Source organism: Diospyros lotus, chromosome 8 (assembly GCF_014633365.1).
Source record: "Diospyros lotus cultivar Yz01 chromosome 8, ASM1463336v1, whole genome shotgun sequence".
NCBI lineage: Eukaryota > Viridiplantae > Streptophyta > Magnoliopsida > Ericales > Ebenaceae > Diospyros > Diospyros lotus.
The window spans coordinates 38,666,941-38,689,920 of record NC_068345.1 but is presented as its reverse complement, the minus strand read 5'-3'; the positions used below and the strand labels follow the sequence as shown (position 1 = coordinate 38,689,920).

The window sequence follows — 22,980 nt, the reverse complement described above, 5'->3', positions numbered from 1 at the left end:
CTATTTTTGATTTGTTAACGAATGATGTGGATTGTGGATTAAAAGTGTTTTTGATTTCTACCTATTTAGGTCTCATCATTTATAGTTTATCTCTATAATTTATATATTTGGACAGATAAAGTTTAAATCAAAAGTGTTTTTGAAGAATTACGGGATTTTAGTAATCTTGCACAAAAGTTAGTAATGACGAAGAAAAATGATGTGTATCAATTAGTTTACAGACTTGTGACATTAGTATTAGTTTTTCGTGTTGCTACTGTTACAGTAGAAAAATTATTTTCTACCATAAAACTTGTCAAGACCTAATTGCGTAATTGAATTAGAGATTAATAACTAAATAATAGTTTAGTTGTGTATATTAAAAATAGTATATTTAATAACATTAATAATCATGTCATTATACGACATTATCAAAATATAAAAACGGGTTAAGAACAATTATAATAATTTATTGATATATTTTTTTAATATTATATTATTTTAATTTTTTTATTATTTAATTTTTGTCCACCCAGATAAAAATTTCTTACTTCATCCCTAACTGTCGTTAATGTTTAATCAAGTGTCATCCAGCCCAGTTGATGCATCAATTATGTGGCCAAAGAGTTTGTTAGTGTTAGTTGCTAATGATGAAGAGAAAGAACAAAATATTGAAACATGAGGGAGATTTTCTGGGTTTTATTAATCCATCCATACATCATAACCTCAATCTGAATTTTTTTCATAAATAATTGAGATGTCTAGTCTTACTGAACTTTCAAATCTTTTAGGACTTTCAAATCATAGTTTCATTAATATGATATAGTCCGGAATTTGTACACAGAATGGCACACCACACAGATACAAACAAGGTAAAATGACTGAATCCCAGAAAACTTGATTATTCATTCAAGCAGTTGGATAGGAAGCCTCCATGGCAATGCCGCAGAGCCCTTCCTTGGCGGCAATGTCTCTCTTCATTCGAATGTACCCATTCTCGCCCTAGCTCGTGCCCCACGAGTTCTTGACAAGCCAATACTTGGTGCCATCACCGGTTTTGCCATATCCAACCGCGGTAACACCATGGTCTAAGTCAGTCCCACAGTCGCCCGTGAAGACTCCGCTTGAGTAGAACTGAAAGGCGGATCCACTGGCATCGATGGCTACAGATACCGGTTGGTTGGCCACAGCTTTCAGAAGAGCCGACTCACTGTTGGCAGGAACATCTTCATAGCCTGTAATTGTTGCTGAATGAGAGGCTACTTTCTTGGCGTTGCAGGTTCCATCGGCTCCCTTGTATGGATAATTGGCTTCTGTTGTCAATCCTTTGTTGTCGATTATGAACTTGAACGCGTCATCCATTAGGCCACCCTCACAGCCTTGATCTTCACCGCTCGTGTCGCAGTCCACCAGCTCTTGCTCTGACAGCGAGATCAGTTTCCCAGTTTTCAGCTGGTGGATTCCCTCCGTGGCTGCAACAGCTGAAAATGCCCAGCAGCATCCTGCAAACAGTTTCCAGATTCAAGCAATTAAAGAAACTGAGCTGAACTTAATCAAATAATGGGCAAGTAATGAATCTGTAGATCAAGCTCTACCGCATTGGCCTTGATCCTTAATTGCAGTGACCGCTCCTTTCTTTCTCCAGTCCATGCTAGACGGAGCTGCACTCACATTCTCGTAACTAAACGATGCTCCTTTTGATGTCCTCGGACTTGAATGTATCTTATAACCATTGTGACTAGCCCGAAACTCCTCACTAGTCATGTCTGCAAACGGGTTAATTCCCAGGTTGTAGGGATGAGCTCCAGCACTGTTGAATGACTCTATGAACTCGACATTGTCTTTGAATATCTTGAAGCGCATTTCCTTCTCTGCAGCATCCCTGTACACGCGCCCAAACCGAACCATCCACTGCTCGTGTCTCTCAGTCATCGGTGCTTCGTGAAGCGTACGCGACCAGGCTTGAGGAGCCGACATCCCCAGAATTAGCAATGCTGCAAAAGCTAACTTTCAGTTGAGTTCCAGAGCCATTGATCTCTTCCAAAGTAGAACTTTGAAGATGATTATGGAACGAATGGATCACAGTTCTTGTTTTGCTTTGGTATATATATATGAATCCTGAGGAGGTAATGAGTTGCATGGAGGGCTCGGCAAGTTATGTGTGTAATAAACTTACAATATTCAATCCAAAGTTCCAAACTTTCTCTCTGCCTTAAACGTTGCTCTATTTCATGTTATGAATATTTTCTGTCATTTTATGCAATTTGTATGGTTGTGATGAGCCACTTTCCTGAAGTTTTGAACTTCCTTGAAATGAATTGCGTCTTTGACGGGGACAATCATTTTTATCTTTTTTATTTTCATTTTTCTGCAGACAACTAGCTGCCGTAATTATATATTTGTTACAACTAGTGATAAACCCATGTGATACACTGAAGAGTTTAATTTAAAAATCAAAGATTAAACTCATTATTTTAAATAAGTCTAACATAATTGATTATTATAATTTTTTTCTTTTAATACTAAGTCTTTTATCAAAATTTAAGTTTAATTAATTATTCATTATTTAATATGCTAATAGAAAATATTCTTAATTCAATGTATAGCTATTCAATGTGTTAAAGAATAATTAACACATGAAACAGGTCATTTGGTAAAAGACTTATAATTTTTTTTATTTATTATATTATATTTATTTATAAATAAATATTATAAAATTTATAATATATCCACTCAGTTCATTATTTTTTATTTATTATATTATAAATATAAATTAAAATTCTTAAACATGAGTAAAATTAAGTTTTTCAATAATAACAAAATTTTAAAAATATAAATTTTGATTTCTTCCATAGTCTTAAAAATGTGATACCTTAAATATTAATTAGCATTAAAAAACCCAAGTATTTGAAAACTTTAAATAATTTTTTATGAATTTGTCAAGATATCACATTTTCAAAACTATAATATAATTATTAAAGTAAAATTAATAATTAATTAATCACTACTTTTGATTTAATACAAGTTTTTGAGAGAAAAATTTCACTGTTGATTGACACTTGATAAAATATTTTGCTTGACTATCCTATTTTAATATTATATATAGAGAGAGAGAATAATGATATAAAGATAAGATTTTAAATAAATGGATAATTTTCTATAACTTAATTAATAGTTCAAGTTATCTATTAATATTTCTTAAAAAATCAATGCAAATTTAATACAAATTTTAGAGGCAAAAACAACTTGACAGATTTTTGGAGAGAAAAAAATTTACAAACTATTCTACTTTAATATAATATATTATATAAAGATAAGATTTTATTTAATAGATAATTTTTTATGACTTAATTAATACTTTAAATGTATATTCATATTTCTCATAAATAGTATTTGTTTTTAATTAATTGACGGATTAATTAAATATTTAATATTTACGTAATAATGTATTAAAAAATTTATGTATTTAAAATTCATTATTAATTTCACTTTCACAGTAATTAGTACTTATTATTTTAAAATAATTGAAAATTTTAAATTATTAATACAATAAGTACTAAATGTAAATTATTAATGTAAGTTTTGGGGAAATTTTTTTTTTTTAACCATCCTACTTTTATATATATAAAGATTTCTTTTCTATAACTCACTTGAACTGAAATAAATAATTAACTCATCAAAATAATTTTATATTTTTATAAATTTCTACTTTTATATTGTTTTGATCAATGTTTTAAAACTTAAAACAGATAGCGAATATGATAAAACAACAACTAATCCCCAAGCCAAAAGGTTAGACTAAATCAACATATTTGATGGCCTGGTTCGACTAGAAAAGGGTCAATTTTTCCTACTTCAACAGCAGTCTGATTTTTACAACATAAAATAATTTTGAAATAAAAGAACCTGCCCGGATAGTAATTCCCAACTTTTATTTAAAAAAAAAAAAAAATAGCTCCGTCACATTATTTTGCTGCTGATGCATTTCCAGTAACTCACTTACCCTTGGCTGAAAGCATGGCTTCAAAGCAGGAGAATGATTGGATTAACTTTAATAACTAGAGTACATTGTGACATATGTTTCCCTGTTTCAAGGTCGACTCCTTGGTCCCAAAGATTCACCTCATGCATTTAGTCTACAGCTCTAGCATTGCGCCTAAAGACAAGATCTGGAACTTCAACAATGAAAAACAATGCAACTACATTGGCTAATTCCTGAGATGTCATGGATCCTTTGCATGTTTCAAGAAGAAAATTTGATTTCCCAGATTATAAACACCGTAACAAGTACATAATAGACAGGTTAAATATGCTTCCGCACAATCAGGCTAATTCCCGGCCAGTAGCTCCAAGCAATGGCAGCACCATCTCTCGTTTTCTGGTCTGGATCGGCCCCTTCAATCCTTCGTCAAGCAAATATGGCTGTGGCAGATGATCATCCTGACTTAGTGATAAAAACAACCCTTATCCATCATCAACTGAAGGAAGGCTAAGCAACCTGCGGCAATCAAATAATATTGTCAGATTTTAGATCACCAATTGGTGGATTTGCAAATCCGGTTCAAAAGAACAGGATAAACTCCATAGAGTACAAGCAAATATACTTCCCATCAAACATGTACCTCGGAAAAGATGTTCCTGGCAAAGCCAAGGTTTTAGTCAGATCTACAACACACGGCTACCCTTGCTAGTCATTTATGTGTGGTCAAAGATTGCCTAAGCAGCCACAGCATCTGTGCTTGTGCACTCCCTTATCAGATTAGCGAGGGTATGTATTAATGATTTGGGGTCAAAAATTACACCCACTTTCGGGTCGTGCATGGAATCAACAGTGATCTGCAACACTCAAATTAGAAAATTGTGCTTATTCATATGCTCAAATAGAGAATATTACAAATAAAATTCAGCAGGGTAAATGAGATCTTACAATTTCAGAAATGATCCCACTAAAATAAGTCAGTTACTACATTTATTGGACAAAAGGGCACAGGCAAAGATGGTTCACAGCCAAACAACCTTGAGTTTAATATATTATGGTTCTGACTGCACCACGCCATTCTTATGAAACCTATGATAATATATACATGACATTCAGATAAAAAAATAGTGGGCAGACATCTGTGACTGACTGGGAGAAGGAAATCCTAATGCTTGTCCACTTGATTTTGGACATCCAGTAGCAATGTTGCATAACTAACATGATATTATTTTCAGGTTGCAGATAATATTTTAATTATTATTTCATAAAGCAATTGAAATATGCATCAAATTTAGAATTAAACCATATTGTTCAAATTTTCCAATTATTTTCTACTAGAAAATTCATAGACATGAAATAAGTTACAAAAGCACATAAAAGAGGTAGTTAGTAGTCAATCTAAATGCATACCACATGTTGATGTCCCACTGTTCATAAAGCATGATACAAACTTGTCACTGTCTTTCATTAACTTGTCAATATCTTCTTCTTCTTTTTTTTTTCTCTCGATAAGCAACTATACCCAAGAACTAAATGGTATACCTTATGTAGAAATTTTGTAGGCAAGCATCAGTGAGCTCTTGAGATTAAAGATATCCAATTGGTAATGGACTTTTGTGTCCCCCTAAAGCCCTCACCCTTCCCATATGAAGAATCAATTCGGTTTTGATTGTAATTCCACATGATTACAGGTAATTTGTAAGGCATATTCTAGTAACAGTAATAGGAAATATATTTCTTTCTTCCTGAAGATGGGCATCCCAATAAAACTGGCAGTCCAATTTTGTTGGATGGCAATTATTGCCAGGAAACAACTTGACTTCAAACGAGTAAATCCAAGGGGACTCACCATACTTATAGAAAAAGAATACTCAACATTCGCAGGACTTATTGGAGTTATGCATTTGGATTGAGAGCTTAGTTTGTTTAACTGGTTTCATGTTGCAGTTTGGTTTCTAACTACCAAAATAAACAAAATATTTAACCAAAAGGAAATGCAACCATAAGTCAACATTCCCAAATTGGTATTCCTCTTCCTAACTCGGTTCACCTAATGCAGATCTTATTCTACACTTTGGGGGTGGGGGTGGGTTACATCAGGTTACAATGGAAAGCCTCTTGCCTAATGAAATGTTCAGTGTGGAATAGATGCACGAGAATGGTTTTATATGAGGCAGGAGGTATCATGCTTCTTAAAGTTTTGGAATGTGTCTCATTGAGTTTGTCAAAGTGTTTAGCGACTTTACTAAGTCATTTTAATTTTGAGGCTGTATATTAGTCATGGTTATAGTCCACATTATCCTTGTGAAATGAATTTAAAACTACATATCAAAAGAAGATACCGAAGTGTACAAACAACAATCTAGACAGACTGCACATATTGCAAGTATCTTAAGGCCCCATAAGCTGGGTGGTTTAGGAGTAAATTGAGCAAATCCTGACATCACTCCAATCCCAAGGCAGGTTACCTGATTTAACTGCATTCCTGTACCTACCCCGCTTACTGGCATCCCATCACAATGGGCCAGGGTCAAGGTGCATCTGAACTTATGGGCCAGAGTGACATGATAAGTTAGCAGAGGCAATGACTCCCTTCTAATGATTGGTTTCCTAATTGTTGTCTATTTAGGTAGCGTTTGTTAAAATAAGCAAAATAAAGGAGTATCAATATAAGGTTGAAATGTTTTCCGGACCAAGATATAGAATAGTCAAGATAAGACTGGAAAGTATTTCAAGATTTCTATTAAACTGTTAAATTTTTGAAATCCATTGAGAATTGTACTTTTTTTTTTCCATATGTTTGTTAAATGCATATAATAAATACCGAGATAAGGATTTTTTTTACCAAAATATCCCTATTACCAAATGCATTCAAAACTGTATGTTAACATCAACAACAAATTTATAATTAAAATAGTGTTTTATGATTAATGCGAATTGTCAAAAAATTAAAATTAAAAATAAAAATAAAAATAGTATTTTATTTTCTAAATCCATGTTCAAAAATAGATTCTAAAAAGATTAGAAAGTAGAAATAATTATTGGTGGAATTATTATAATTCCACTTAGATAATTAAAAATTGCCAAAACATATTTTCATAATAGATAATAAAATATAAAATTGAATAAAATAATTTAAAAAATCGGTGAAAGGAATTTGTGTTAGATAATAAAATATATATAGAGAGAAATTTAAATTTTAAAAATTAGTGAAAGGAATAATGTCATTTAAATTTTAAAAATTGCCAAAACATATGCAATTTAAAAATGTATTAAATGACATTAAGTATAAGACTTAAATAAATAAGTTATTTTAAAACCAACCTTATTGTAAAAATAAGACTTAATAAATTTAAATTTTAAAAATGTATTAAATGACATTAATTATCCTACAAAGGGCATATGGGTAATTTAGGCTTCTTTGTAAAACATCAATTAAATTTATCTGGATGGGGGGCCAAATAAATTTTTCTGTAAAAAGTCAGATAAGAAGTCACGTAAAAGTTTTTTAGGGAAAGATTAGATAAGTTTAACAAATACTTTGGAAATGACAAACATCCAAAATGCTTTCTATATCTAACATTTTTCATCTCATATCTTGATTAACAAACACTATCTTAGAAGAATACCTGAGGTTTAGATGCAACCTCTGTTTTTCTATAAGAAAATGCATATTCAAGCAAACCTTGTCTTCAAACAAAGGTACAATAATAACAGTCTAGTTTCAATAGGGAATTTTTCATTCTGTGATTCAAAGATCAGCAAAGACCACAAAATTAGAATAATCCAATTCATAATACTAGAGGCTTACACAAGATATATATTGTTAAAGTTATTCAGGGAGGACAGCTACTGATCAAAAGCAATAAAAACATTAATATGTGACCTAATTTTTCCTCTGTTCCAAAGCATATTCATCAAGGCAAATCAAATCCTCCAATTCAAAAAATTGCAAAAGATGAGAGGAAAATCAAATCCCTCCCTCCCTCCCTCCAAGCATAATACAAATATCTTTCTGTATTTGCTATATTTCTTTGCAGACATCAAAAAAATTGGTTAATTGTCTATCAGAAAATGGTAGGCACACATACCACATGAAAGATTCCTTGAGTTGCTAAGCATTCAACATCAACAGGAATTTGACCATCTTTGGGCACCAAAATTGTATTGATGTATTGATTTGGCTGTTGAGGAAAACAAAAAATAATGTGAGATACTGCCATAAGTTTGCGCTGAAACTATCCCTATTTCATGGGATTTCAAACAAAAAAGCAGTTCCTTTTTAACCACATGGATGCTTGGAGGCAATGAACTTTATGAAAACATTTATGCAAGAATGAGTTTTCTAAAAGATGCTAACAAAGTCCTGGCTTTTAACCTTTTAGATCACATGGTGGTTAACAATTTTAATATAGTATCAAATCAAGCAAAGGTCATGAGTTCATACTTTACTACTAAGCCACTGACCCAGTATTTAGATAGTTGCACTTGTTTGGATCAGTTACGCAGCGAAGCCTAGCCACACGTGAGGGGGTGTGTTGAGAGTAAAAAAGATAATATAAAAAATAAAGTTAACCCTCTATCTAATAGCTTAACCTTTTAGATCAAATAGTAGTTAAGAATTTAACAATATCTTCCCACCAAGTTTTCTTTGGTCTTCCTTCTAAATTTTTTACTACAAATTTCTACATTTCATCCACTCTCCTCGCAAGTGAGTCAGTTGGCCGCCTTCTTAACAATACTGCATTCAATATGCTTATAAGGCTTAATAGAAACAAAGCCTCAGATATATTCCATATGAAGAAAAGTTGAAAATAAAAGGAAAAATAATTGACATGGTCTAGGTAAGAAATTAGAATATTCAACATGTTGTCATACAAGCTCAAACAATAAAATCATTGCTAATAAACACTACAATTGTTGTATTTCAGTATCAATAATTATCCTTACAGAAAAAAGCACAGGAAATTCAAATTGCCTTTGGTCACACATTGTGAACTTATTATCATGATATGTTTGACATGTAACAATTGTAATTGAGCAATTTACATACACGGTTCTTGAGACAGTTATGAGGGGCCCCATATGTACGATTCAGAGCATCTGTAATGGCAGTTACAAAGGAAGAGGCAGAAAAGCCAGTAGTTTCTCGGTCATGAGTACCATTCAACATTAGTACCTACAATGTATCAAGTGCATTAGTACTCAACTGAACCCAACTAAGCTTTTTCCAAATGGTAAATCATTGATAAAACATACTGGTGTATAGTAATGTTTAATACTACGTGTTAACACCTATATGAGGCATTTTATACTTTAAAATCAATTAATACAATTAATGCCATCAAAACCTCAAGGAAGTAAGGGCCTCATCAACTAAATATTTCTATGAAAACCAATCAAAGGGTAGTCAGTTACTTCATGTTAGGACCATCAGATGTCTTTTCAAATAAAATATCACATGCCAAAGACTTGAGAGAAGATACCTTGGGGCAGGACCTTGTAGAGATAATCTCCCCTATGCCAAGTAAAACCTACATACAGAGCATAATTAACAAATTAATAGAAAATGAAAGTTCTCACGTGTTTTTTCAAGTAACAGAACAATAATTACAACTCTTTCTGTACGGACAGAATAACATCACCGAAGACTTAATGATCTTTTTGTGCTTTTTTCTTTAATTTTCTCATCTTTTTCAAATCCAAGTAAAACCATTAGATGGCTGAAGTTGTCATGTTTCAATATAGCCTTAAGCATACACAAGCATTAGTTACTTCATTAAATTAAATACTGAACTAGTATAATTGGCATGTCAGTAAAAATATTTGGGTGCATGTTTGAGGGAAGTGGAAGAGGAAAAAAGCGAAAAAGAAAGGAAAAGCAAGGAGAAAGAAAATAATCAATAAATAACAACACAACATAAAAAATCATCCTGACATTTGGGCCTTGGCAGTGGTCCCCTGTTAATTTGCATATCCATTTCATTTTTTTTATCAGGTTTTAAAGAGAATAGAAGTTTTCATAAAAGTTCTTGAAATAATTGCAAAAATTATTCTGAAAATGTTACAGTTTAATTCATATTGTTACCAGAGAAGGGCAGATAGAAGTGAAAAGGGATCCCATGGCATAAATGATGCAGTCAACAGTCTTCAAATGGTCCAAGACAGTTGGGTTTACAGTCGGAAAGACCTATTCAACAGAAAGCACAGGCAATATTCAGGACAAGAGACAAAATAGCAAATATGCTAAACAGACGTTCATATTCATGCAATATCACAACATGTTGACAAATTATGATAGGACAGTGCAACAGGTGTTCTCATAGGGGAATGAAATATCAATTTCGAACGATATTCAACTTTAAGGACTCCAGTCGTGAGTAATCCCTTCAACAATTTCTAGTGTTGAAAGTATCACTCTGCATCACACCCAGCCCCAACATTGTTAGTTGTTGTTGTATTATGCAACACCCAAATATAAAGACAAAAGAAAATTCCCTCTGGTAGCCATTTCTCATTTACTCTCCTTAATCACAAGCCACAAGAAGGAAAGCAAGGGGGGGGGGGGGGGGTTCCAGTCCTTGAAAGTTCGTCAAACTGGATATCCCAGGAGAAGAGTTGATAAAATGGAAAACATGAGTCCATTAGTTAGCATGCACCAAAACTAGCAGAAACAAAAACCGAAGTGAACCGAAAATTTTGGTCTATTTGGTTCTGTTATTTTGGTTAGGCCGAAATTTTGCACACTCCTATCGACAAGTTGGATAACTCGAGATAAAAAAAGGTGGAAATGATAACTACATATCTATTCAAATTTAATATATACTATTCAAATACATACACAGAAATAACGGAATGAATTATCTTATCTTGATGGAAAGAGGTTAGGGCTGACATAAGGTTGTGATATGGTTCTAATCAGGATTTGGATTTTAATTGAAATAAAAATGGAATCTAGAAACTGACGAAATTTCAATGAAATAAGAGAATCAGAATAGTGGAAGTATATCATCTAGCTTATTTTTTAACTAATTATCATCCTAATAACAGTGGTGCCGTGATTTCTCAGATTAGGGTAATAAACATGACAATTAGAAGATCATATCTAATTCTTATGGAATGTGGATACAATATATAACCAGAAGCTTGGAAGTTCCATATATCCAATGCCTTAGTCTGGTGCCAATCAATCAAACACAAATGCAACAAAAATCCTTCGCAATTCATAAGGTCCAGCTCTAACCGTACGAAGTACCAGAAACCACTCTCTTTGTTTCTCATCTTTGATTAACAAAACTAGTTTCAAATTCCTTGAATCCATTTGGAAGAATAGCAAACATAAGTACGTAAGAGTGGTTCGTCTTTGTTAAGTGGATACAGTGCAACTGATATATTATCTACTGTACCACAAAGGTATAATAAACATTCAGGAGACTTAGTATCCACCTCATGCAATAAATTGCTGCCCTCACTTGACATGTAGAACACCCCCTTTATTCTTGAAGGAAGTGCTGGAGTTGAAGAGCTCACCTACCATAAGAATAAGTTAATTGAATGAATAGGAAACAGGAATATGACTGTGAACCATAAAATTGCAAAAACAAACACAGCCAAGAGTTCTTGATGCATGCCAACTCTCTAAGAGTATTCTGCATAATTCTGGGGAGGGGTATGGATTTCAGCCCTTAAATCCAAATTAACAACCTAGATTAAGATTTAGTTTAAACTGCTTAAGGTTTAAAAAAAAGTGATTCTAATGTATCCAATCAATGGGTTTAAAAATGATTCTGATGAAACTAACCCTAAGACCAGTTGATTAAAGTAGTAATGAACCTTATCCCAAGCCAAAGGATTTCCAATAACTCTACGATTGTTAGTGAATGGAATTTAATGTGAAAATTGTAGGCATTCTGCACACCAAAACTTCAGCATGTTACGATTATCCGGAAGCACCAATGAAACTTTAAGAACTTAGCGCAGTCAACTCTTGATGATTTGTACAACTAAGTAACAGCTTTTCTCATTACAATAGGCTGTAGCTCTAGGAGGATACTTAAAAGACCAAATTTTAAGAAGCTAAGAATGATTTCCAATCTTTATTCAATGCAGCAACAATCGTGCTACCTCAGTTGTTAGTGTTCTATTAAGATATTTAATTGAGATTTTGTCAATATATCCATGAATGCAATCATTTTTTAGTAGTAGAATATCTGTATGTGCATTCAGTGAAGCATCACTATTGGCCATTTATCAAAAGCTTATTTCTCTTCTTGATGGAATTAGTTCGGACATGAATGTCAGTTAATAATTTTACCAATCAAAAATAAAATTCTATAATGAGTGGTTAATAAATAAAGCAAAAGCATAGCCTGAGAGTCATAATTGTAATGGTAAGAAAACAAAACAATTACGGAGTTCCACACCAAGTGAGGAATGCAGTTACCTTATTTATAGGTTCCATAGAGCCATTTGTCGGGTGAGATATTTCATTCTGACCCCTTATGATAGTACCATCCTGAATATAGATCACATAAAAATATGTAAGTGCAACTAAAGAAAACTTCCCACTCAAATAGATAAGTTTAAGTCCACTCCATGAAGGACAGTCTCATACTGAAGACATTTCTTTTAACTTTTTACAAAGACCATATCAAAAACGAATCTCCAGGAACCCTCATAAAGCAGGGGGGCTCATGCACCATGTACACCCATTAACAGATCAAACTGCCACCAATCTCCCTTTATTTGAGACTTCTTTCTTGCAAGAAATGTGAGCACATATACAAACAAATTCTTATCATTTTCCACATAAGTTGACAGCACTGGCCTGATCCTATACTTCATATAACCAAGGGAATTGGATGTCGGGTCCAGCAGATATGCCATCTCTACCATTATGTCTTTTTCTCTTTACATTCTTTGTTTCCCCCATCAGTTGCACGCTAAGTAATGCCCTCTCTTTCCACCCTTACTCCTCCACCAAGCCCGACAAAAAAAAAAAAAAAGAACTCTTCTTTCACATAAGTTTGAGGGCTGAAATCATGAATTTTGTTTTATTTGAATCTCTGCTGTGAGTGGCTTCGCATACATAGTCTAATATATATTCTTTAACATTTTGCAAATTAAGTTCCACATGCTCATATACAACATGCTAAATAATGTTAGAAAGTAGTCTTCCTCTATTTTATATGATCATTTCTTTATAGTTTTTACACTTCATTCATAATAACCTCAACTTCATGCTGCTTTTATTTATATAAATTACTATCTACATTATTTTGGTTTCTTTTCTTTCAAGAAACTTGTTAAAAATTTAAAAATAATAGAAACAGAAATAATTAAGACAAACATACCCCTGCCAGGGTAAAATATCAATATACCCCGATACACTTTTGGGAATGGCTTCTCTAGTTTTAGTATGGAAATTATTTTGCATGATGTTGGAAGACCTAGTCAACCAAAAATATATATCTCCAACTTATAGTAACTAGCACATGCAGTTGTATTCGGTTTCTATAAAGCCAGTGAACATAAGTTTTTAACAGTTACAAGACAAAGACCTGAAGGATGAATGTAAAGCAAGTGTTGAAATTTAAAATGAGTTTTGTCATTCCAAAAAAGAAAAAGAAGGTTATCTTTGAAAAGAAAAAGAACCAAAAGAAGGCACCAAAACCAGGAGTTTTGTGATTCCAACAATCTTAAAGCAATTTAAACTTTATCCACCATGCCAATTATTTTAATTTTAGAACGAGTCCATAGATGATATGGTTAAAGTATTAAGAGTTAACCCCCCCCCCCCCCCCCCCCCCCCCGGTGCAACCACCACAACTCACACACACACACACTAAAAAGAGGAAATAGATAGGAAGAAAAGCAAAAGGACCATCTCTAAAGAAAGCTAACACTGATTCACTGGAGTTAAGAATAGGTGTCAGGTGATTCAGCTATCACAGATCATGCATTTTCCCTTAGCTAGAGGACCTTTTACATATTTTAAGAATTAAAGCTGACACCTATAGAGTTTACTGCCAATTACCAATTGGTCTCATTATTTGACAAGATGAGAATTGTTGATGCTATATTTCTTTCACACTGGCTGTTTGCACCTTTGCAATCAAGGACATAGGATAAAAAGCCTTGATTAGAGACAATATTTAAATACATATGCTCTTTTTTAATAAGAAATATATTTTCTCTTTTACTTAGATCCTTCATCTTAATACACCAATAAGTTCAATAACCATGTATCTCCATCAACAAGGTGCCTCAAGAGAGATACAATGTCAGATGCCATTTCTGCTCACTTCTGTTTTACTTTTATCTCCATTGCCTAGGAAAAGATACTAATGATGCCATATCATTGCCTATCTGACTCACAATTTCCCTTCAAAGTTACTACATGTTGTTTAGAGTTAATCATTATAGTAATGAATAAATGTTTCAGATGTGTCTTTATCTTTTTCTTCCTTTCATCAGGAATTTTTGAGAAAAATTATGATATGCAATATTATAAAAGAGTAATATAGAATATACAGCAATGAAGTAAAATCTAATAAAATTACATAAAAATATCAGAAAACTAGGCAACGAGAACCAATGTTTAGCATATGTGTGGAAAGAACTCAAAGCCATTTTTGTTCGACTTTGTACTCAAAAGGCTTGGGCCTGCATTACTCTGTAAAAAATTGTCTGAGTGCATATAAAGCAATTCACAATTCTTACAAACAAATACAAGAACAGCAATCACAACCCTTAATCCTACTAGATGGGGTCGGAGGTCTTAAAAACAGATAATAAAAACTATATAGAATAAGGAAAGACATAGATAAATAAATAGAAAAAGAAAACAGAAAACATGGACCATATGAATTGGATGCATGAAAAGTCAGCATCTTAACATAGACTATCCAATCAGTTGTAAGAAGTGATCATGTCGAAGTAAAATCATAAGCTGATATCTTACCCACAATTCACAACCCAGTGTAAGCCTGTCATTGGTGGATATCACAGGGAGGACCAGGCTTTCTGTAGGAATATCTGAAACGCGTGAAAATAAAAAAATTGCAGCATCTAAAGACTGAAAGAATATGCGTGCCCCTGCAAAGAAAAAGTTCCCAATGCTGCAAATGTGATAGGGGTCAGTTTAGCCATTATTTGTAAGTCCCCTCCCCCTTCCATCTTAACCATGTTTATAACAAATAGAAAGATAAATAATAATAGGCCCATAAATAAGGACGCATGGGGATCATTTTGAGACAATAGAACTGTATAAACTCACAAACTATTAAAATGGAAATTTGAAAAACAAGTATATAACATTTAATTATTTCCTGTAGAAGGAAAAATGGAGCAATTAGGATAGAGAGATGGACAGGCCATAGCTAAAGTAAATGAAAAGAAAAACATACAGCTGTTAACTTTAACTAGCCTTATGTTTTTGGCATCCTGCTTCTAATAAAAACAGATCAAGTGTCGTTTAAATATAGATTAAACACCAAGAACAGAATGATAACTCCGCCTATGAATTGAATAATCTCCTCAACACTTTTAATGTTGAAGGTGTTCCTCCTATTTATCGTCAATACCAAGCCTTGTCAGAGGGGGGTTACGTTAGGTAGCTGACAGGGAACATAGAACTAACCAGGCCGAACACCATGAATTCTAGACACTGGCTGTCTAGAATTCATGTGGGCAACCAAACTAGTGGGACTAAGGCTCATGATTGTTGTTGTACCAAGAACAGTAAGGTGTCTGGAATCTGGGAATATATGTTCACTGAAGTTCAGGTGAAAAATGTCACCTTTAGGTTAAATGTTGATTTCTTTTCTACAAGAGAGAGAAGATAACGTAACTCCAATAGAAACCCTCATAATTGAACTAAAAGGTTGACAATGTACCTCCCATTACTGAAACAAAATGATTCATTGGATAGACGAAGGATCTGCAGATAAAAAATTTTGTCAATTTCCCATGCCAGCATGTATATAACAAGTTCAAACAGCTAAGACACAAGAAAGCAAAATTTGACAAATACAATCACAAGAGCAGAAAAACAAAATGTCAAAAACAAAGAAACCAGAAAGGATAGAAGAAGTCACATGCATATTACTCTATTTGAGGAGCAAACAATATATCAAATAGAGTATAAAAATAGCTGAAGTTGCAATAGGAAGAACGACAAATTAGTATATCCAAGGATAAGGTGTACAAGAGCTGCTACACAATTCAGTATAGTGAACAATCATGCCATCAAATCCAATATGTTCTTCAAATTCCAAAAACGAATGTTACTCCAATATGCAAAACAAACAATTTTGTAGCTTAGATGCTTGAATACTAGGATAAGAGAGACACAGAGTAAACTTTTTCTAAATATATTTGAAAATTCTATAAATCAAAATAAAGCACAAAGTTTCTTCTTCACCAACCACCCGAGGGGCATGGTCAGGCTTGAATTAATGAAGTAGAGTAATAATAATCTCATTTTTTTAGAATATTTAGAGTTTGCTAGTTTTGACATTAAAGGGTTATAAAATTACCTAATATCAAGTCAACTAGAAGAGCGAGAACAACATGAAACCACCTTTTAGGTGTTGATAAGTGATGGACATCGTTTGTAATACCCCAAGAGCCTAGAGAAGATTAGTATATATCGAGGATAAGTAAAGAAGGAAACAACACCAGCTGAATACCTTTTGGGCTGAATGTTGGCAAAGAACTCTCAAGTTAAGCGTGCTTGACTTAGGGTAATCCAAGAATGGGTGACCCCCCTGAGAAGTTCGTGTAGGCCCATCAGGGTAAGTTATTCCGGTCCTTCCTATCGCTCAAACTGGACGTTACAGGTGGTATCAGAGCCGACCCCCGAGCCTCTGAGCGCAGTGGTGGGGCAAACCTCAGCGAGGATGCTGAGTCCCTGAGGGGGGGGTGCATGTAGGCACCTTAGGCGAATCCCACATCGACCATGCAAAAGGAGGAGATTTGGGACCGGTTGTAAGGTCACATGACGAGGATGTCATGTGCTTAAGGGGGGGGGGGGAGAATGTAATACCCCAAGAGCCCAGAGAAAAGTAGTATATATCGAGGATAAGTAAGGAAGGAAACAACACCAGCTGGATATCTTTTGGGCTGAATGTTGGCAAAGAACTCACAAATTAAGCGTGCTTGACTTGGGGTAATCCAAGGATGGGTGACTCCCCTGGGAAGTTCGTGTAGGCCAATCAGGGTAAGTTGTTCCGGTCCTTCCTATCGCTCGAACGGGACGTTACATCGTTTGTTGTATGGCATAGAATGTTGGGTAGTAAAGCACCAACATGTGCAAACTATGAGCATAACCAAGAGGAGATGCAAAGATGGATGTGTTACCATAGAAGAAAAGATAAAATTATAAATGAGGTAATTCGTAATAAGGTTGAAGTGGTGCTTATTAACGTAAAAATGCATGGGACACAACTAAAATGGTTTGGTCATGTGAGAAGAAGACCAATAGAGGCCCGGTGAGGAGACTAGATAAAATGGAACAAGTATTTAGCCAAAGGGGTAGACCGACAAAAACTTAGCAGGAGAGACTTAGGCTTGATATTAATTGTTTGGGCCTTACAAAAGATAAGGCCAATAGATATAAATGGATGCTAGAGTTCATATAATCAACCCTGAATAGTGGGAGAAAAGCTTGGTATGTTGTTATTCAATTCTATATTCAAATGATATTTTCAAGTGTGTTTTTTTAATATTTTAGACACGAACATAGATAACTAAAAACAAACACAAATTCAAATGAGTCCTTAAGTACTCAGTTGAAAACCTATTATGAATTAGAAAAAAAAAAATGGTGAATTTTATAAAAAAATTCAAAATTTTTTAATTTCAAGAATTTAGGAGACCAAACTCTCGTCATTATTTTTATATTACTTAATAAAATAAACATCAGAAATAAATAAATAAATTTCAGAAATTCCTATTTATGAAGAATGTGAATCATAACTTGTTGCTATATATATATAATAAATTAAAAGTATACTTATAACATACAAATTGAAGAAAGCTATTGTATTCGTGTTATTTATAATATATGCATAAACTTGACATGACAATCTTGTGTCCGATCTTATTTATTTCAAAAATTACCTATCAAGGTGTTCACTTAGTATTGGGTCATGTCCTGTGTCCATATTCATGCTTCTTAGTCCCCATTTGAATTTATTACTAAAATCTTCTAAGTAAAGCCGCAAAAGATTCCAACAAGCTAAGAACTTTATCAAGAATTACATGGATTTAACTACTCCAATCCTCTCAAAAAGTATATATCAGCTTTTCTTTTCTTTTTTTCCATTTACCTAATAAATAATAATTATGTTTCCTCTTCTCAAATGCGTTTTCCTTCCTTCCACCACAAATGCATCCTACAAGATTAAAGTCCCAACTCCCAAGTACAATTTAAAACAGAAAACTGATTATGGTGACAAAAACTTTCAAGTAGAAACCACAGTTAGAATTGTAGTGTGAACATTGATGATTATTAACTGTTAAAATTGTAGTGTGAACACTGATTATTATTAACTGTTATATATCATATAAATGACTTGTGCATAGATATGAAATTCCCACACTTCTTATTCAAGAACTTTGCTATGCAAAATATAACAACTCCCAAATGATTGAATCCACTCTACAAAACTTATAAATGGAAGTAGTGGCAGATCTTGAAGGTCTACTAGTACTACTATAAAGTACAAAGAGTCAACATAAAGCCAAATTATTGACAGTTTGGTGATGCAGCAAACCTGATTCTGAAAATAAACTAAAAAAGCTCTAATTGTTTCCCTGTAGGGTTTTGAGACACCTTCCCAGAGAGAATGTTCTCCTTCCACAATATCATACCTGTAAATAATTTTTTGTTAAAACAGCAAAACAGAGTCATTAGATACAGCAAAATCACCAAACTTGGTGTTAATTAATGCAGTATTGTAGGGGGTGGGGGTGAAGAAGGGGGGGGGGGGGGGGGGGTTATATCATTGCAGTTTACCTTATCTAATCTCTTATGCAGAAAACTAGAAGGAACCTAGTGGAGTAAACTTTGACCAGAACTTGAGTTATCGGTATCCTAAACTTATGTTTACATCTTCGTCAATATTTATGTGTTTTTTTTTTTCTTTTATTTGGTCTGATTCACTCAAATATTGACATGAAAGCACAAAGTATAAACATATCCAACTGATAATTGGTCTTTATCCCCATAAAACTAAAAGTTTTATCACTAGAATGCAGTAACAAGCAACTACAAATAGTTTATAACCAGTGCAAGGTAAAAAACCACTAGCTCTTCAAATTTACTGCAGAAACTTAAAACAATATTAGATAAGTTGGATTATAGTCGTGAAACAGGGAAACTATAGTAAGCCTCCAGAAGTCCACCACCATCAAACTTTACCAACACTTCAGTAGGAAAAGATTATACTTCAGGTACAGCCAGGCTGCCGCCATACATTAGCAATGTTAGAGGAAGGACTATGTCAGAGACTTCAATAATGTGATCATTTATACCTTTTTCTGGTAAAACTAAGTGCTGGAAATAACAACAATTTAATAAAGCTAAACTTAAAAATTTCATACAGGGGGACAGATTGTCATAATCACACTGCTCTGGGCGTAGTTATTGCCCTAAGAATGAAAAAGTGAAAGATGGTAGAAAGACCAGAGAGATTTTGTCCACCTTGTTTTCAAGGAATAATGAAAATCTTGTGGAGAGACAAAGGAGGCAAAGAAAATCAATCATTGCAAGTAGATGCTATGCTTGAAGCTTCTAAAAGATGTTGACTTCTGATCTGTGGAAATAATACGTGAGCTAAACAAAGCTGGCCAGGATGAATAAGCAATAGAAAAACTGGATTTTTTCTTAAATATAGAAAACTCGAAGACAATTTGATGTGTGCCCAATACTAAATCCAGAGAAACATAACAAGAATTGCGGTCAATGATGCCAGGCATCCTGAATTGGAATAAATAAAGAAAAAGCATTATATTTAAGCAAGATTTCCAATAGTACCATTCTGATTTGGCTTGTTGTGCATTAAGAGGTAAGCGATGACCAAGCAATCTTCGGACAGCAAGAGCCTCAGATGTACTCTGGTCAGATAATCTCAAACATCTTGACCGTATGTCTCCAACAGCTGGACCACCTAGAAGAAACCCATCCAGTTATCCTCCATTCATCCTTGAAAAAAGCATATTCTTAACTGTATGGTTTTGATAGATAAAGAACGTAAAATTGCAACTATAAGGTGGTCCAGTGAGCCAACATCCTTTCCAAGTGCAGTTATCTAGAATATGCATTGTGTATCAGTAAGCTGTGACAGAAAAGAAATGTCAACTGCTCCTTCATCCAGCAATTCTTTTTTACACTTGGTCTGTCAGTGATATCCAAATGTAACCAGCAAAATAAAAGGAAAAAATCAAATTACATGAAGCTATCCAGTCTTAGAGATGGAACTTACCAAGCACACGCACAATTTCAGCTGTACTTCCTCCATCATCAGAAACAGGGAGAACATGTGCAACACGAGTAGTTAACTTCTTGAGCTCTTCAACAACTCCATTGAAGGCAGTTCCACCTGCACCAGTAACAAACTACTGCATAAATCTCAGATCACTATTGATGTTTCCAGAAAGAAGCAACTGGAAAGAAAATGATGAAGATCTTCATTCTTACACTAAAAGCATATCACCACTGTTCAAAATGTTAAACTTCTTCCCATAACTGATTGTTCAAATGTTAAACTTCTTCCCACAACTGAACAAAATATTTACATCCATGGATGAGAGGATTGATCAGGCTACTTGAAGCTAGAGCCATACTGGTTTCAGAATCAAAATAAAACAATAAGATGCCAACCATTCCTCCCCACCCCATGTACCAAAAAAAAAAAAAAGGAAAGGAGAACTGTCTCAGTAGCTGAGGCTCTATGAAATTATAACATCACTGTTTTGACAAGATTCTCTATATATATCCTCAATTTTATTAATGGTTCAGGCCTTTTCCATAGAAAATTGAATGTTTCAAATTGGATTGGGGTACAAATTTTCAGGGAGGGGTGGTTAAGATATCAGTTTGCATGGGGAAAAAAGAAGTGTTATTGGAGCACCAGAGACTGTTGTTTCTAATTCTAATTGAGCATAGACATGGACATAAATAGACAGAAACGCTAATTCAAGAACCAAAGCATGATCCTGCAAAATTAAACCATAACAATCCATATAAAAGAGTTTGTTCATTCTTGGTTCTTCACCGCATCTCAACAAGATGATTTTGTCATGACTTTTCAAGCTAAAAAAACACTACTGCTGATGTTGATATAGCATAATGTCTTAAAAAATGTATGAACTTATCAGTAGTGGCAAAATGAAAGCTTAGAGTTGCCATAATGTTCATAAACAGAGAGGGAATGACCAACACGATATTATTCAGGCTAAAGACTAAAGACTGTGAGTTTCAAGCTTAGATAATATGCCACGTGAAGTTGATTACTGAATTATGCACCCACAACAGAACAAACTGAAGAACAATCTAATTTCTGACATTTAAAGGTGCCTAAGCTAACCCTTGTTTCGTGATAAGGCACATATTTTATAATGTAATTACACTAAAATCTAGGGCGCCTATCTGGTCACTGATATTCATGTACAGATGGATGTTTCAGAAAAGTCACACTAAGTACTAGGATAGGCAATGCACACCACATTACCAGTGGAAACCACTATGGCACCACCTGCCCTTGCAATCAATAGGCTACAGCACATCAATAGAAACAGATATAGTACAATAAAAATAGGCTATTAAACAACATATAGTGTGCACCACTACTGCTACCGAAGCAGACAAGGGACAGGCATAGAATTGAAACTCCCACATATTTCACATCCATAATTCATAATATAGTAACCACTAGAAATCTTTACCAATTTCTTGATTACAATATGGAGAAACTGATCAAAGTAGGCTAATGAAATAAATATTGCATTTCAATAGTAGGTAAAAATAACAAGACCTTGCTTTCAAAACTTCATTTCCTGGAATTTGCTTTCAAACCAGAGCTTCATTTTTATTCAGTTTCATATCTGAGATGAAGTTATTATCAAAGCTTCATTTTTTGAACTTCGAGTATCAGGCTCACTAATTGAGACCCAATTTGGTTTTCCCTCTCCCGGTACTACAAGAATCTTACGCTCAATTTTTGAGCTACAAAAGAATAAGAATCTCTAATTCGAGGTTTCACCTTGAGCAATTTCATCGGAAACTAAACAGAAAATCGAAAGGTATTGCAAAACTCTTTTTTGAATTTCAGCATCAGACTTGTGAGTTTATCATTCAAATCCACTTTAATTTTCCCCCACTCTCTTCAAAACAACCACCAACTCGCAGCCATACTTAACTGCTTCGAATTTTCCCAGCAGCCAAGCAGGAAATCAGAGAGAGAGAGAGAGAGAGAGAGAGAGAGAGAGAACCTGAGAAGACGAGCAGTGATGGTTGACCGGGGTTGGGGATAGGGTTGGAGGTATGGAGTGAGGGGCAAGCGGTGGTGACCATGGTGAGGGATCTGGAGGGCGATGGAAAATGTGAGAGAGAATGGAAATTCAAGAGTGAAGGAAAATGGTGCAGCAGCTGTAAAGGCTTAGAAACCGGGGGACCCAACAAACTGTCCGCCATATTCCAGCTTAAGCTTCCCAACTGGAAAAGTACAATCCAAACATATATGAATGAGTGCAGTGACACAGATAGAATTTCCCTTGTTAGATTCTTTTGCTCACAGCCTCACACATCACCAGAAAATCCAAGTCTATTCGTATACCCAAAAATTCAAAAGAATTAAGCTCTGGAGCAATAGCCAAATTATAGCTATCTCATTCCAATGTGATAAAAAATAAATAAAATTTGTTTGATGTTTTGTTCTCAAAGGAAAGGGAAAAGAAAGGTTTTTCTTTTCTTTTTTTGTTGGCTAAATAAATGATTTTTCCTATGTTCAGTTTAA

General features: G+C 34.1%; 1 protein-coding gene and 1 pseudogene across 1 annotated transcript; both read right to left on the bottom strand.

Annotated features, from left to right (window-relative positions):
* Nucleotides 1-888: 888 nt before the first annotated feature.
* On the bottom strand, nucleotides 889-3,998 carry LOC127808653 (senescence-specific cysteine protease SAG39-like; annotated as a pseudogene).
* Nucleotides 3,997-22,804, bottom strand: LOC127807547 (uncharacterized protein YNL011C). Its single transcript, XM_052345490.1, has 14 exons — nucleotides 22,457-22,804; nucleotides 20,449-20,565; nucleotides 20,001-20,133; nucleotides 18,739-18,835; nucleotides 15,856-15,899; nucleotides 14,922-15,078; nucleotides 12,402-12,473; nucleotides 11,405-11,488; nucleotides 10,047-10,148; nucleotides 9,445-9,492; nucleotides 9,012-9,137; nucleotides 8,050-8,142; nucleotides 4,602-4,815; nucleotides 3,997-4,477 (listed from the first exon to the last, which is right to left on the bottom strand). The coding sequence occupies exons 1-13, from the start codon at nucleotides 22,656-22,658 to the stop codon at nucleotides 4,696-4,698; spliced, it is 1,395 nt and encodes a 464-aa protein (XP_052201450.1). The 5' UTR covers nucleotides 22,659-22,804; the 3' UTR covers nucleotides 3,997-4,477; nucleotides 4,602-4,695.
* Nucleotides 22,805-22,980: the final 176 nt, after the last annotated feature.